The sequence below is a fragment of the Epinephelus lanceolatus genome, chromosome 3 (assembly GCF_041903045.1).
Source record: "Epinephelus lanceolatus isolate andai-2023 chromosome 3, ASM4190304v1, whole genome shotgun sequence".
Classification (NCBI taxonomy): Eukaryota; Metazoa; Chordata; class Actinopteri; order Perciformes; family Serranidae; genus Epinephelus; species Epinephelus lanceolatus.
This window is the reverse complement of record NC_135736.1, coordinates 38,936,379-38,954,095: the sequence shown is the minus strand read 5'-3', so window position 1 is coordinate 38,954,095 and position 17,717 is coordinate 38,936,379. Positions and strand designations below refer to the sequence as shown.

Below are 17,717 nucleotides of genomic sequence, written 5' to 3'. Positions count from 1 at the left end.
GTGATATGGCCTGAGGGTGAAGGGGGAGGTCCTGTCATAAAGTGTGTGTGTATAGACAGTGTACACACCCATATAGTATGCTGCATATACTCACAGGATATTTATATCCTACATCTGGTAGAGTTTCACTTGAGGCAAACACACCACCCTGTTTCACTTAAGTATTGCAAAAGTAATAATCGTTTCATCCCGTCTCTTATTGCAGTCGTTTCGTTATCTTGGTAATCAATTTAAAAGATAATATTAAACTAAATTAATGGGTGTATCGGACATATGGCTCAGTGATTTTCCTTTTCAAATTATGGTACATTTAAAATAATAATAGGTCACTGAACTATGTGACAAAACAATTCAACATACTGAAACATGTATTTGCATCTTTAAGATCTAATACATAATATACTAGTAAGCATGGATAAATATTTAACAGGCCTACCAGCATGGATGGATTAGTGAATAGGCATGCCGAGCACAGGCCCAGGGGCCTAATATAAGGTGTCATGACCCTGCCCCCGGCCTTCACCTGTAAAATGTCACTCAAATTAACTTACCCACAAAGAAGAGACTCAAAATGACCACATGGGGACACAAAAGACCATATGGAGATGCAAAGGGAATGCAAAGAGACACAAAAATACCTCAAAGAGACACAGAACAACTACAAGTAAGAGTCTCAGCTGTCTCACAATCCACCCACACATATGAAAGGGGGGCTTTGGGGGTCCTTCTCAAGAAAGTTTTGAGCTTCAACCATTTAATTTCTTGCATTCTGATAAATGTTTATGCAAAGTTTCTCAATTTATAGTGTAAATGTCTTTAATTCCCCTGCTACTTTCATGTTTTTGGTAGAATGGACAAATACACATGCTCATATATTGAGGGGGACGTGTCACCTGCATGACCACCTCCTTCCCCCAAAAAAATCTACACCTATGCTAATGGGCGTAGGTTCAGGGACCTGAGAGAACCAGGGAGCCCCCCCAACCTCTGAGTGAGTTGTGAGAGTTATTAGGGCTGCTGTGGTACTGTGCCTACTTGGAGCAACAAAAAAAGTTTTTCTTGGGTGTGTTGGTACAATAGAAAAACAGGAAATGATGGCAGAGGAGATAACTGTCATCGACAGTTAAGGACTGAAACATTTGCTGCTGTTTTTACTCACCTTTTTGTGCAGTGATGTCTTGATAAATTGATAAATTGACTATTTTCGCACTGATCTCAGCCCATGAACTTTTATATGGCTTTCTAGCTCAGTTACTTTGGTGTCAGGCATCTCCTCTGCTGTCCTTTCTTGTGACAGTTATTACCATTTTCTATGGAAATTCACAGGACTCAGTCTGGAGTAGAGTCTGAAAATCTGCCCTCACCAGTAATTTATCAATGTCAACAGAAATAAGCACCTTTGTGTGTTTGTGTGTGTCCTTGGGTGTGTGTCCTTGAATAAGCAAGTGGGGAAAGGCACACACACAAGGGCGTGGGTTTCGTTTTAAAAATTGAGGGGGCACACATGAATTAAGGGGTCTGACAGAAAGTTTAGACCATCAAACACTTAATTTCCTGTATTCTGCTGAATTTTCTGCACCAATTTATAGTGTAAACGTCTTTAATTGTGTCCAATAAAGGTCCTCTGCTATCTTTATGTTTTTATTGGGGGAAACAGATGCACATGTTCTATTGAGGGGGCGTGCCCCCTGCATCTACACATTTGCACACACACAAACAAACATCGAGTTAATAGGTAAATCCAGTCCCCCTCTCCCTCTCTGTCCAGGACACATCCTCTAGTTCTGTCTCCTTCACTTTCCAACCACTCACTGAAGGTTTGTTGTGTCGGCTCGGCTCGGCTCGGTTGAGCATCACTCCTTTAATTACTTTGTTGGATGACGTCAAAGCGTGGAAAATCGCGGGCTAAAATTAAACATAATCAACGCGATCCGGAGGCACCTGGGGAGCATATAATACGAGCAGCGCTTCTCAATGAGACATGAAACGATGTTTCGGAGCAGCTAAACTTTCCTCCTCAGCGCAGCGCAGCGCAGTGCTGCAGTTTAGTGGCTGGGAAAAGACACAGCAGCACGCTGAACGGTCCGTCTCCAAATGCTGGATGTGGCGACGCAAACAGTCTGAAGTGATGCAAAGACTGTACTTAAACTCATCAGAGTACACTGACATGATTCAGATAGATGTCTTTCAACATCTAATTAATGTGAAACACACCTCTAAATAGAGTAAGCTGACTTCAGCACCACGGGCAGCTCTCACTGAAACACGCTGGCGCTGTCCGTGGTGCTGAAGTACTGCTATCTCTACACACATCAGGGGCGAGAAATCATTCACTCCTGCCTTTACCATCTCATAGAAACTTTGTACCACGTCTGTATCAGCCGAGAACCTGGTATAAAAGCGGAGCAGCTTCCTTCTTAAGACAATCTGCAATTAAGTCAGACATTAGTCTCTTTCATCATTGTGGTTACTGACCTTTCTGACTTGACACAAATTAAGAGCCATTTGAATGCTACCAAGTGTGAGTTTTGGCTTTTTTGCGCAATCCTAACATTGTTTAAACCTATAAAAACATGGTGAGTGCAGTGACTAGTCACCAGTGCCAAACACCCCTCATGAATTTAGGCTCATATTTATTGTGTTTATGAATTAATTTTCTCTTCCTGTCATCCAATGAATCAAATTACGTCTATTATGCTTCCAAGTGTTAGGGCGGCTCTTCCCTCCCTGTGTGGAGTCCGTATGGATGCGCCAGGGGGGAGCTTTGCGCTCGTAGGGGAGGGACGAGCGAAATCAAGTTCGGATCAGATCAGGAAGGAGCGCACCGGCAGAGCGAGACAGGCGGCACCAGGGGAGGGACGCGCGTTTTCGTGCCATTACACTAAATTATTTCTTTGCTCATCGATTGAACCGACAGAGTTCCCTCTGAAAAAAAGTGAAGAAGATCCCCAAACGACACGGGGGAGAGATGCAGCCGGTGGCGAGATGGACTTTGCTGCTTCTTCTCGTGGGTTTGATGGCACAAGGTAAGAAGGATTTAACCCAGGTAGGCTTGTATAGTATGTGGATTTGATGCTTTCAGAAACATAAAGATTATCAGATCGTTTGGGTTGTAAGATTAGGAGATGATACGGTGTGAGATTTGCGCGCCAGTGTCCGGACAGTTGGATTTTGTGATGGTTCAGTCAAACGCTTTTCAATAACTTTGTCTCAGCAGCAATGTGCTGGAGTTTCTACCCTGCGCGTAAAAGCCAAGAAGTTCCTCAGCCATTAAAGCTGGTCACAGATAATCAGCCTCAACTATTTTTCAGTTTTATCATGATTTGAAAATGTATAAAAAATAATCGCTGGTGTCCTAAGATTTGATGCCAGATTGTCCTTTTCAGCCACTATGAATTCAAAGTTGTTTTCCTCGCGACATGATCGTGTCGTAAACCTCATCCATACATATATACATATCCAGGTTTTGTGTTAACTAGGCCAACAAAATGAAATGCAGAAGAAGAATCCGGGAAATGAATTTTGATGAATGCAAATTTTGTTTTGAGGCGTCAGTCGTGATTTCAGGAAACCAAAACAGATTATGAATTTGTTTACAGGATCTGTTTCGCAGTTTACGGCTGGTGAGAGAGTTTTGTAGAGTTACACAGGGCCTGTGCTAACATTGTATTTTTCCAGACAGAGGGCATATAGGCGGATTTCAGGCATGCCGTCTGCAGGCATTTGATAAAAACCTTTCTCAATGCCATGTGCGTCTTTGGATAAGTCTGATAACCTTATTTTGGTTATACCCGATTAAAAAAGTTGTATTGACTTTTTTATAAGTGTGTTTGTTCCTGTATGTCTTTGTGAAAGATGGAAAAAGTTTTAGAGTGAAGATATTTATTGAATTGGGGTCATTTAAGGCTCATTTTGATGGATCCTCACCTTTTCAAAGGGGGTATTTCAGGGTTACAAGCTGTGTTTAACTTGGTTAAGCTTAGTATTAGGAAGAAGTTAATGTCAACATTATGGATGTATTGGCGGTTGAGATTAGGTTAAAACAAGATGAGAACAGCTTTGTCTGTGAAATTGATGCGATAAGGAAGGGCGGAAGGAAGAGAGTGACAGAGGCAGAGGGTACAGATTAATGGAAGGAAGCAGGATGAGGGGGAGGGAGGAAGGAGGGAAGAGGGAAGGAGGGATGTGGTATTATTGAAATGCACCCAGACTTAATCACTGACCGCAGCTGAGGCAGAGCGCTTGGATGTGACCTGGAGCCACTCTGTGGAATAGATGCAGGGGAAGAGTAATTATGCTGCGGCATTTCAAAGCGGTAACGTAAACATTTGCTCCACGGGCATAAATAGCAGCATATCTGATTTATGCAAGGTGGCAGATAGGCTCTTTTATGGTTTATCAGGCTCCACACACATATTTTATACCATGCATGACCCTCCTGGCTGGGAGGTGTCTGTGTGTGAGTGTTTATGTGTGTGTGTGTGTGTGTGTGTGTGTGTGTGTGTGTGTTTCTCTCACTCCCTTGTTTCCCACATTTTCAGAAGCAAAGTTTGCATCTAAACATTTATAAATGAGCGTGAAAAGTTTTGAACCTGAATCTCAAGCTGAACATGTAAATGTGAACTCAGACACACTGCTAAAGTCAGAGGGACTTCTGGGAAGTGCGTCAAACCTTCTTAAACACTCCGCTGCTGAGAGAAGATTTCTTCCAGGGCTGTCTTCCATAAAGGGACTTCTTGCTTAAGGTTAGGGGGATAAAGATTTGTGGTGTGGGTTAAAATCAATAGACTTGAAAGCCCTCAGGGCAAACGTCTCCCATGTGCGAATACTCCTGAAGTTACTGGTATTTAGTGGGGGATTCAGCTACAGTAGCTAATGGTAGCCAGCTAGCAGGTGAGCTTTTTACTGATATCTTTCAAACATCTACTCTGAGGCTTAGGACTTTTTTGTGCAATGAAGTTTAAAGTGTTATGTTTGATCTACATTTCCACAAATCATAGTAAAATTTCACTCACTGCACATTGACAGATTGCTTTGCATCATTATAGGTTCAAGTACTCTCACATGTCTGATCATTTTACAAATTCACAAATTTTAGACAACTTATAAATCTGAGAATATCTACACCTTTACAAATTTTAGAACACTTGCAAATCTCAGCGTATTTTTACAGATGTTTTTACCCAATAACAAAACAAGCTATTTTATCTGCTAAAGAAAAAACTTCACTTGCAATAAAATGAATATGTGTGTTTTGGAGGAGATGTAATGCTCACATATTGAGGAAAATATTATACTGAATGTATGTCTGTCCTGATTGTATGTGCAAACTGCAAAGACTTGAATTCTTTGTCATGGCACCTACAACATCTTTGCTTATGTTTAGGCAACCCAAAGCACTTGGTTAAGGTTAAACAAAGATCATAGTCTTCATTAAATGTTCAACATCAACGCTGATTTTAAGTTTTTTTTAGAAGCCTAACATGTTGGACGCTAGACAAGAACCCTCGTCAGAGATGCCAATATCCTGTGCTTTGTGCATGCATCCATCCACTTGGACCTCCTCCTAATGTGCACTATAGGGATGTCACACTCCTGGTTTAGAGGAAATTTTGCTAATGAATGTAATCAGGGCAGCAATTATGTTTCCTCTGTAGCATATTTGGCAAAGCAAACATGTGGTATATAAACATATTTTGTATGAGACATGTTTGAATTGAGGACACTTAAAAATCACTTTTTCACTACACAAACATTTTGCTCTGTCTCCTGTTTATTTCTATAGAGAACCATGCATTTCCTGTTTCTGTGCAATCCACAGGCAGCTCTGATGGTCACACATATCAGAGTTCACCTAAATTCAACTTTAAACTTATGGATGTGATCAGTCATCCAGTAAAAACACTGATGCACTGTGTCTGGAGCTTTAAAAGTCACTATTCTGGGGGTGTATCACCACCATGTTAAGTGCAGTATACCCGACTAAAAACTGTAGCATTGCATTGCAGAAACAGACTGATTACAATTTGTAATATCTCTAATCAACATTCATATAATACCTACATCCTTCCTACAAAACTGTGACATCACATCCTTTTTCAGGGCTGATTGTGGGGTAATTGTGACAAACAGCATGCCGTACCTCAAGACTTTTAGCCTAATACACATCTACACCAACTCATATACACACAGAGGTCCCTGTGCCTTCAAAATGCACACAAGGAGTAAATAGCATGTACACATACATACAGTATAGGTGTTGCTTCCAGGGGTTTAAAAATGTGCTACTACTAATGTGTTACTTCAGCCTGTAGGTATTTTCATCACGCTGTCCCTTGTTTTCAAATAGAGGCTGCTGTGTATTTGAATGCATGACTGATGATCTGGTCACTGAACTGCGGTTATGGGGTGTGTGTGTGTGTGTGTGTGTGTGTGTGTGTGTGTGTGTGTAGCTGCGTGGTAACAAGGCTTATATCACAGTAACATTTATAGAGCAGAACACAGAGCAGAGGGGGCGGGGCTAAACACAAACTGACTCACAGATAAATGTATCGAGAACACCTCACACTGCAGTGTTCATTTCACAATGCTGTAATCATCTGCCTGTTGTCATCAACACCCCGCTGCCCGTCTAACTGGAACACATAAAGTTTGGGAGTGTTTTCTTAATTTCCACAGAACACACAAATCCAGTGTCAGTCAACAGAAAAGCAATATTGTAGTAAATAACATGCGCCAACAGAGGTTTCTGTTTTAATGCTTTTCGTAATAATATAGCATATAAATAAAGAAGACACATTGTTGATGCCTAGTTTTTTGGGCTCTAGCTTCTCCAAGTTTAAAGGTCCACTGTGTCAAATTTAGGGGTCTATATTAGCGAAAATTGAGTTTTCTTAAGTGTATAATCATTTGAAAATAAAAATTGTTGTGTTTCTGTTACCTTAGAATGAGCCATTTATATCTACATAGGGACTGGATCATTGACTGCGGAGATTGCCATGTTGCACCGTCATGTTTCTATAGTAGCCCAGAATGTACAAACCAAGCACTGGCTCTAGATAGGGCCATTCGCATTTTCCCATCAGCCACCATACTTAGAAGCCCCTCCGAGATAAGCGTTGGAAAAACACAGATTTTTTAACGTAGAACTGCTTTTTTAAGTGATTTCATCTGTTTAAATCACTTGGTCTGTTTATTTTGAAGATAAGGACATGTCTGCGGATAATTAAGCTCCTGGTAAAAACTTCCTGAACATCTGGATCTTAAGTAATCAGAGAAAAAAGGTGAGCACACAGTGGCAGGTGCTGGGCAAGTGGCCCTTCTCTGACATGCCAAACAGTGTCAGAGAAACACTGATTTGCAAAGTCAAACTGCTTTATACAGTGTTTTTACTGATTTAAATCACCGCGCTTGTTTGATTTGGAGAGATAGAGACCTCAGTGGATAATTTGGTTCTCTATAAATGCCTCCTGAACGTCTGGATCAGAACTAAAGTGGGCACACATTAAGGTATCAGGGAAACAGGTGAGCACACTTTAGTAGGTGCTAGGCGAGTGGCCCATCTGCAATGTGCCAAACAGCGTAGGAAGAACACTGATTTGTAATGTGAAACTGCTTCATTCAGTGTTTTTAACAGTTTTAATCACCTGGTCCATTTGTTTTGGAGAGAAACAGACCTCTGTGGATAATTCAGCTCCTGGTTCAAACCTCCTGAACAATTAACACTGAAGGAATTCTACCCAGGAGAAATTTCAGCTGTTTGTGATCTGCAATTCCCTCTACTAGATAAATCCCCTTAAATCTTACACACTGGACCTTTAAGATGACATTTCCTTAAGTCCAGAGATAAGAAAATGGCCACTTCAGGGTGTCATTTAAGCCTAATCACTACAAAAATGTTCATTTCTAAACGAGGAAACCACTGTTGAGATATTAAACTACAGAGATTGAACGACTCTTATAATGAAACATATTTAAATTCATGTAACCCACTTTTTGGGGGGAAAGCGCCTTGAGGGAAAGATGTGCAATTTCTATTTGATCTGCTCATTTTGGGTGTTAAAAATGTTCATTTTCTTTCTGCGTGAAAATGTGTGAGTGCACAGAGACGTGTGCGGTCTTCTGTGAATGTCGTGAGGCTTTTAATAGCACTGTATTGGCCCTATATTAGTGCGTATATCTCCTTTAAAAGAAGACAAAGACAGAATGAAAGGAAGTTGTTTGCGGAGGTTTGACACTGATGACAAAGAGCATTCTGCTGTCATAGGTTTCTCATCTTTTTCTATTCCATTTACTGGACACACACACACACACACACACACATGCACACAGTCACACACAGTCCTATCCCTGCTCCACTATCCTATCTTCTCAGGCTCTTTGCACCTGTCTCCACACTTTCTCACTCACAAATCTCTCAGGTTCTGTTGCTGTCATCAGCTTTCTACTTCATCTTACTCAGTTTTATCTCCGTCTTTTCTGCTGTCTCTCTCCCTCTCTCTACTTTTCTCTCCCTGTTTAATCTCTGTCAGTTGACTCCAGCTCATTTCAACTCAGCTTTACAGGCACAAAAGGAAAACAAACAGCACGAACAGAGCATTTCAGCTCATCGCTGAGCAATTACTCCTTTATACAGTGTTTACCATACAAGCATTGTACATGCTGAAGATGTAAAAGTAAAAACACACTTTCTCTTTCACCCCTGCCTCTCTCTGGTTTCCTCTCTGCCTCTCTCGCTCACTCTCCTTTAAAAGCATTTGCATGCTCAGGGGAGAATGAAGGCTAAATGGCTCTCTAACAGTATCCTCTCAAACAGCCCATAAAATGGTCTCTTCCTCTCCATCACTCATTATCCGTCCTTCACCCTCTCCCTCTTCCCCCCCTCCTCCATCTCCTCAAACTCACTCTTCATCATCATCCTCAATGACAGTCATCCCTGGACTACTTTTTTTATAGTATGTAAGTTGACCTGAGACCCTCGTGTCTCGAGTGCATTAAATATCTCACAGGATCTATATTTTAACTAAGTTGCTTTCTAAGTGTTTTTTGACAGATTCTGCACAGTGACTTCAATAATTGATACTGTGCATTTGAGTACATTACCAGCACATTCAGCTGAGTTTACTGTAATCATGACCTCCTCATATTTCCTCAATCATGAGCTACAGCTGAATTTTGTTTTAAAAAAAGTCTGATTGAAAAAATTAGCTCAACCAATGACTTTATAGCTGTACAGTGATGTCAGAAGACACATCAGACTGCTTGTTATATTTTACGTATTATCATATTAGGACAGATATAGTCAATAAGCATGCCTATATTCATGCAATGGTCGAAAAGATAATGCTGGAAGGACACAGCCTCTCCATACCTGACATGACAGCACAGAATTAGTACAAAAAAAGTTGCAAAAATTAAAACTGCACGACGCTATATTCCATATAACATATGGCTTACAGTATTGTCACAGTAGTGTCATTGTATTGGTGCTGATTAGGAGCCAGTTTTGCCACCCTTGTAAGTGGTTATTTATACATAAATTAAACCAGGTTGTACCACATAAGCAAGTTCTTTTGCAGAGATTAGTTGTTGCTAAATAGAGTTAGCGTCGCCCTGGTTACTGCATGGAAAAGCAAAATGGGATTTTCCCATTTGATCCCTGATTTTGCAGATAACGAGCTCTGTGTCAAACAAATGTTTATGATACTTAAATGTGTTGTTTAGCAAGACAATCCTCAAAACTGAACACCACTTTCATGATTTTTTAAGTGTAGATAAAATTGCCAAAACTAAAAAGCTAATGTTAGCCTATAAACAAACTACACTATAGATGCATAACTTAACGTCACCACCACAACGAGGCTGTAAAGCCGAGTTCTATATGATGACATTCTGTAGTTCGTTGGCTACTTGTTGGGAGCTGCCTTTTTTAAGACATCTAAAGGGTTAAAAATTCACAAGTGGGGTAATTACTGGCATATTTTATGTCATAGAACAAAATGCAAAAGTCTCTTAAGCTAACCACAGACCTTATTTTAGATACCACACCAAAAACCCATTCACAAAACTCATTGACCTCAAGACGAGGGAACCATGAGTATTATAATGCTAACTTAATTCTGGGTTTTAGGACTCATCCCTGCATCATTCTATATTTACGCCAATTAACTGACAGGTGTAACTGTTCCTTAGCTAACTGAATCAACTGACAAACTAACATTAGCTTGCTAATATTTAACCCACTTTGGATGAGAGAGTTAAGTCCCTTTCTCACTGCACAATAAACCCACTAACACTCACTAACATCTGACTTTTGCATGCAGTGGGAAAGGTTCCAATCTGCATTTACACCTGGGTCAGATGACTTTGCAGTGGTCACGGGTATTCATCAGCTCTGGCTCCAATCCGCAGTGATGGAAATACAACACCTGCATCACCCCATCACAAAACACAGTCCGTTTCCTTCCAAGCTCGAATATCATTCTAAATTAGTGGATAAATAGTATAATATATAACATCCATCCATCCATTTTCAACCGCTTTGCTCAACCTGTTGCCCCTGCTGTTGCTCTCCCCAGCAATGCTTTCCAGCTCCTCCTGGGGAACCCCCAGGACAGACGAGATATGTAATCCCTCCAGCATATTCTGCCTTCCAGTTAAACGTGCCTGGAACACCTCGAATAGGAGGCGCCCAGGAGGCATCCTGATCAGATGTCCGAATCATCTCAACTGACCCCTTTTGATTCGAAGGAGCAGCAGCTCTACTCTGAGCTCCCTCCTGATATCTGTGCTCCTCACCCTATCTCTAAGGCTGAGCCCAGCCACCCTTCTGAGGAAACTCATTTCAGCTGCTTGTATCCACAGTCTCATTCTTTCAGTCACTACCCAGAGCTCATGATAATAGGTGAGGGTTGGGACGTGGATGGACCAGTAAATCGAAAACTTCGCCTTCTAGTTTAGCTCTCTCTTCACCACGACGGTCCGGCGCAGTGCCTGCATCACTGCTGACACTGCACCAAACCGCCGTTTCATCTCACTCTACCCTCATCTGTGATACGTAAACTCCCTCGCTTGGGGCAGTAACTCACTCCCGAAAGGTAATATGAAACAGCCTATGGTTGACAATCCTGATCGAACTTGATCAGAATTCAGTTTAATGAGATGTTGACTGGGGAATTTTCAAATTAGATTTCACAAAGATAACACAACAGTCCGTTTTCACAGAAGGCATTTTGTCACAGTAGGAAAATCACAGGTGTGAATAACAAAATAATGATACCTGGATTTCATGAAGCTGCTTTAGGTTCAGAGTCCTTATATCATGCATACTTGCTCACTGCCACACTTACTGGGACACTTGAATAAAAATGGGCCATCGCTGACGTTATATGTAACATCTGTGCTTTTCCCACTATATCAGTACATATGACTGCTTTAGGAAAGGCCACTCAGATTACTGTTAAATGGTAAGCTAAAAAAGAGTGAGAAATGTTACAATAGAAGAAACAGATTCACAAATCCTCATATAAGAGCCAAGCAGTGCACTATAATATGTTTCTCAAGGCATTTTAGGTGCAAAGTAAACAATGCAGTGACAGAATTTTGGCTTATATTTTGATCAGCCTGCCTAGTTTAATCATTTGATCTGAGCTTTGCCTAAGTTTGACAGATAAAGAGACAGAAAGAGGAAGAGGGGTGGGTCTCTTTCAAAATTTTGATTTCAAAATCTTGTGGCTTGTGTACAAATCACTGTGGCTAAGCACCCAAATATATCTCTGACATGCTTGTGACATATGAACCTTCTAGGACCGTGAGGACATCTGAGGCCGGCCCACTGATCGTCCCAAGAGTTAGAGCAAAACATGATGAAGCAGTGTTTTCTTATCATGCAGCACAAACCTGGAATAACCTCCCAGATGATGTTAGACAAGCCCTGACTCTGACTACACATTCCTTTCTTACACTGCCTACTTCACTTAATTTGAAATCATTTAAAATAATCTTTTTATTTTTGCACCTGCCTACACTTTTGCAAATTTTAATGGTGATTTTCTTTAAACTGTAAATCAATCAGTAATTAATTTTACCTTTTGAACCACTTTTCATTACTGTTTCATTGAAAATCTGTATCCTTCATTATGTGTTATATTTTATAGCTCTGTAAAACACTTTGAATTGCCCTGGTGTATGAAATGTGCTCTACAAATAAAGTTGCCTTGCCTTGCTTTGCTCTTACGTCATCCTCATGTACACTGCTTCAAAAAGCCACAACATGACAGACCTGCCTTGTCTAGTTCGTTTCTAAGCTATGATTGGACAACTGCAGTGTGGGGGAGGTGTTTACAAAACTGTCAATTGAAAAATAGTTTAATGCTCATTTAGTTGGTAACGGTTAGCAAGATGCAACATGTTTTAGTTAAGGCATTATGTAAAACATTTTCACCTGTCTTCTATATATTTTTGTTTTAGTAAATAATTTTTCACCCTTTACCTTTTTGCCACGTGATATGTTAATCCTGGCAAGATGAAAGCAGCCAGTGAAAACTGGCGAGTGAGATTGGTAGAGTCATAATTGGAAACCCGGAGAGAGTGAGAGGGAGGGAGAGAGGACAGAAATGTGACAAATCCAGATGAAAGTGGGGAGAACCTGTGGCTCATTTTCTGTCATAATTGGTTCTTTTATGATTCCCAACGTGAAATGCATCTGACCATGTTAAATGTGTATGTGTGTGTGTGTGTCTGTGTGTGTATGTGTGTGTGTGTGTGTGTGTGGGTGTGTGTGTGTGCGTGTGAGTGCAGTGTCCTGTTATGATCAAAGAACTGGGTTAGTCAGTGGTGTGTAACAGAGAGCAGCTCTGCCTTTGGAATTATACCAACAAGTAGACGATGCACCATGACAGTCCATTTCAGTCCATTTACTTTCTCCACTCCTTTTCTTTTACCTTCTAATTAGAATTACCTTCTCTTCTCTTCTCTTCTCTTCTCTTCTCTTCTCTTCTCTTCTCTTCTGCGATCAAGACAACAACATACAACACTGTGTATTGGCATAGGCTATTTACTTTTTTGCCAAACATGGATCAGATGTTTGGTATCATGCCCCCTTTAAACTCTATTTAGCATAGCATTAGTGCATGCTAGGCAGCTACTAGATACAAAGCTACAGTCTGGATTCACATAATCTTCTGAATGACATTTTAAGAAGGCTTTGCTTTCAGTCTGCTTTCAGTCTCCTCTCCTCTCCTCTCCTTTCCTCTCCTCTCCTCTCCTTGTATTTTTTTTAATTCCTCTTGTCGTTCTCTCAGGAGGGCTGTCAGCAGGAGTTCAGCACCAGCTGGGTTTCTGGTGTCATTGTTGTCTGCATGAACAGGGTTATCTCTTGCCTTTGAGGAAGGGATCTTGATGTAATAGGGTCAACACGGTTTCATCATTAGGATTTCAAGGCCTCCTCCAAAGAACTCCACTTTAATTAAGATATTTTTCTCTCATCTATCCCAAATTCAGTTTTGCTGGTTTTAATCAAATGAGGATCGTATTTGAAGAAGAGTTTAGGGTAAAACAACAAAAGAACCTCAAGGCAAAATCTGCTCTGAAAAATCTCTGCCTTTGAGGTGACAGAAATTCTGCAAAGTTCTGCTGAATGGGAGACGTCTTCTTTGTCTAACTGCTTCCCATATTTCTTTGTCTTTTTGTCTGTTTATTAGAAATATAAAGAAAGAAAGCAAGAAAGAAAAAACAAACATAAGTTTGTTTTTTCTTTCTTGCTTTCTTTATCCCTTCTGTGCAGTCCCTCTCCAATCCAGCTCCCTCCTGCATCCTCTCCTCCATTCAACAACCTTGAGAGCTGCCCAGCAGAGAAGAATGTGGTATTGATCTGGATATTTATAGAGGATGATGGGGGGGTGTAGCAGGGTTTTTGTGTGAGAACTCTGGGAGCACTGGGGGTCTTGAAGGAGGAAGAGTGGGTGATCACCCTCACAAACAGCGGGAGGCATAGCTGTTGTGACTCAGTTGGCCTCGAGGCAGCAAACTGTGTGGGGAACTTTCAACTTGTCACTTTGATATGGTTCACTTTGAAAACTTTCGCAGCTTACCCGACCAAAATAAACTGGTTCGTCTGGTAAAGTGTGCAGTTTCACTGTCATTTAATATCATAACTAGATTTGGCAACATCTGTAGTAACCATGGTAACAGCAAGTGTTGTTTAATACAAGATATCCCAGAATTTTGGAGATGGCAAACACTCCTTCTGCAGCTAATTTGTCAGTTTACAGTGCAGCCAAACAAACTAATGTTGTTTGAATAAAGATGTCAGTCAGCAATGTCCTTTCCCATCAAACCACAAGCAGCCACAATCTGATTTCATACTGCACACAGCACAAGTAATTCTTCACACAACAGCAGTTGATTGAGTTCAGACCTTTGAATCTGCCCACTCCACAAGTTTAAGTTTAATGATTTGTCTGGCATGGTGACATGAAACAGCAGTTTCTTGGTTAAAATAAAAGGACAACCAGTGGGGGACTTGATTAACCAATCAGGGCCATGAGTGGAAGTAATGATGCTGTCAAGCCAGAACCAATGAGGAATAAAAATAACAATGGTGAACTCTATAGACAAGATAGGTGCTGCTATCTAGGCCGTTCTAAATCAATACAGAGATGGGATGTCTTCTCTATATTGCCCGACATCGTAGTTTGTTTTATGTTTACTACTCTTAGAGCAAAACAGGTGGGTGAGCATGGTTACGCATCAGTATGGACTTAAATGAGACAGTCACTCTGAAGTTGTCAAAATCCAGCACTTTGGCTGTGACTTCCAACGTCAGACATCGACAAAAAAGCCATCCTTTAACCTTGGCATGATACGCGGCCGGTGGTCGTTACAGTTTAATGGTGGCCGGCAACATCAGGGGAAAATGCAGCGGGACAAGAATTAAAGTTAAGGCGGCAACGAACACCAACTTTCACCCAGGAGAGCAGTGTTCACGTGCCTTAAGATTCTAAAGCCAAACCCTGCTCTTTGTTCCAAAACCCAACCATGTGCATTAGTTGTTGAAAAAACAAGTCAATTTGCAGTGTTGTACCAATGTAGTGTGTTTATTTCGAAAGAGACTGTATGTAAACATTAATGTTCCTGTGAAAATGGAAGTGTATTTTGAAAGAAGACAATCAATGTAACAGGCAGAACTTGACATGGAGTCCCAGAACATCAGCAACCAATGCATCCAGGGTATCTTTCATGTCGCATCTAGTTGTGGAAAGTCTATGACCAAACGTCGGTTTGTGATAATGTCAGAGTGAAAAAATGTTGGTTGGTCTCCAGTGATTGGTTAGGAAAAATCAACCTCCCCACCCAACCACCCACCCACCCAACAGTAATTGGTTAGAGTTAATGCAATGTCAAACTGAAGATGGAAATGGAGAGTAACCAATTGATAGCTCTGGCTGATATTAGGCAGGTAGTTTGTAGCTTCAGTTGCTCTCCTGTCTTGATTCATTACTGTTTTGTATGATATGTAAAACGTACCTGCTCTTAAACAATGTACAAAATGACCTGTGTAATATAAATGCATTTGTGATTCATGATTGCGGTTACCACAAACTACAGTGACATTGTGTGTCCTGTGGCTGCTTCAAAATAAAAGCCCTCATATGATAAATGCTCTAAATGTGAAGCACTGGCAACAGGAAATGTTTCGTAACTTAAGTTACTGTTATGTTACAGTGCCAGGAGAGTGAACAGAAAGACTGTATTTCTTGAAATCAGGACAGTAATTTGAATGCTGGCAGAAATGGTGGACTCTGCTGGGGTGTCGGTGGCTTAGTGGTAGAGCAGACGCCCCATGTACAAGGCTGTTGCCGCAGCGGCCCGGGTTCGACTCCGGCCTGTGGCCCTTTGCTGCATGTCACTCCCTCTCTCTCTCCCCCCCTCACACTTGACTGTCCTATCCATTAAAGGCAAAATGCCCCAAAAAATATCTAAAAAAAAAAAAATGGTGGACTCTGCCACTTAAAATGAAAAAGTCTCAACATTAATAGTATCAAAAATGAAGTTTGGTCTTTTTAACAATTGTGACTTGAAATGAATTTACTTTCAGGGTCAATTTTGGGTCAATTTAGCACCCATGGGACAGTGTTCTGAATTTGCCACAGTCCTGATTCCCATGATAACACAAACCTGTACCAGTGTTACATTATCTGCAAGAGTGAAATGTTTCTGACACAGAGGAAAGGCAAATAAATCTGAATACAGAATGGGGCAAAAACACTAACAGAGCTAGAAGCTCCTCCCGCAACTCGACTCCTCACCTGCGCTAAAAAAGAAAAAAAAACTTTCAGCACTTCATCTCCTGTCCTCAGGCTACAGCCTTCAATTCCTCTGCACTAAGTTAAAATAGCTTGCCGTGCATTTTTCACTAGGTAGACATGCTGATACTGTGCCTCGGGCCTTCTAGGTTCCTTCCTGGGTAATTAGCAAATAAGGCCCTACTTATTTTGGTAATGTATACAGCACGTAAGCCGCAGTCCAACCGAACACCTACCTATATTTAGGTAAATTATAATAAACCATGTTCTTATACAGGATGAGCCCCCTCAGCTGCCAACACCTACCTAGAAAAGAGGACATGCTTGTCACTGCGATTTATCTCCATTTAGATTTTTTATTTAAGCTTGAATGAATTCTATTCTAGGACATCTTGGATATGGAAATATACCACCTGCCCGAAATGCTATCTAAATAGGCAGACAGCATTACTCTTGGGGTTTTTAAAGTGACACTGCATGAATTGCAGTGGTGGTCAGTTAATTTATGAATTCAGGTCAGTTACAATGATTTTCAGTGATGCCTGTTAAGACTAAAATAAAGCAGCGAATGACCCTGAAGAATACAAGATAACAGATCGCATATTATGAAACCATATCATTCAGATTGGACATGGCTGCTTTGTGCTCACTGACTTAACAGTTTTTAACGCTGTGACTCTGTTTAAAGCCGTCAAATCACACAAAGAAACATCTCTCAAAAGTTAACTCATGTCACTGGCTCGTTCAAAGTAGACTTCTAACTCTGATGATCTGAGCAGAGGAGCTATAATCCTCAGAGACGTCTTTATAGACGATTCATCAAATATCATGAAACATTAATCCACAAACTCAAAAGACTTATTGATGTGACGCTGCATTAAAACTGGAAACGGATGATGTCTGTTTTTCTCACAGTTCTGTGATTTATTAGCACTGCCAGCATTAGCCTTCTTAGAGACAATTAGATTTCCAATGAGTTAGTTGCATTTTCTTCCCACTCTTCTTTTTATTCACATTCACTCATCCAGTCAATGATCTCTTTCTCTCCGTCTCCCTCTGTCTGCCCCTCTCCTCTTTGTCTCTGCTCCCTTTGTGTCTGTCCAGACTGCTTTTCATCCAAGGCAGAAGACCGGCTCTTCAGGAAACTGTTCAGAAGATATAACCAGTTCATCAGACCAGTGGAGAATGTCTCTGATCCCGTCACTGTGGAGTTCGAGGTTTCCATCTCGCAGCTGGTCAAAGTTGTAAGCTAAACACCCAAACACACACACGAACAGGAGTAGTAGGCCTGTCACGATAATTACGTTATCAAGTTATCAAGGTCTTTTATTAATGATTAAGGATCATGTATGATATTGCCTGTTGTGTTTACATACCCGTTTGTTTATTGTCCCTAACATTTTAATTAATTAA

At 40.9% G+C, this 17,717-nt stretch overlaps 1 protein-coding gene across 2 annotated transcripts in view; it reads left to right on the top strand.

The window, feature by feature from the left end:
- Positions 1-2,814: 2,814 nt before the first annotated feature.
- chrna6 (cholinergic receptor, nicotinic, alpha 6) overlaps positions 2,815-17,717 on the top strand; it is a 34,060-nt gene continuing 19,157 nt past the window's right edge. For both annotated transcript variants that reach the window (XM_078166340.1, XM_033625029.2), the window contains exons 1-2: positions 2,815-3,026; positions 17,409-17,548. In XM_078166340.1, the coding sequence (XP_078022466.1) occupies positions 2,969-3,026; positions 17,409-17,548 (198 nt within the window). In that variant the 5' untranslated portion in view covers positions 2,815-2,968. The remainder of the gene's footprint in view (positions 3,027-17,408; positions 17,549-17,717) is intronic.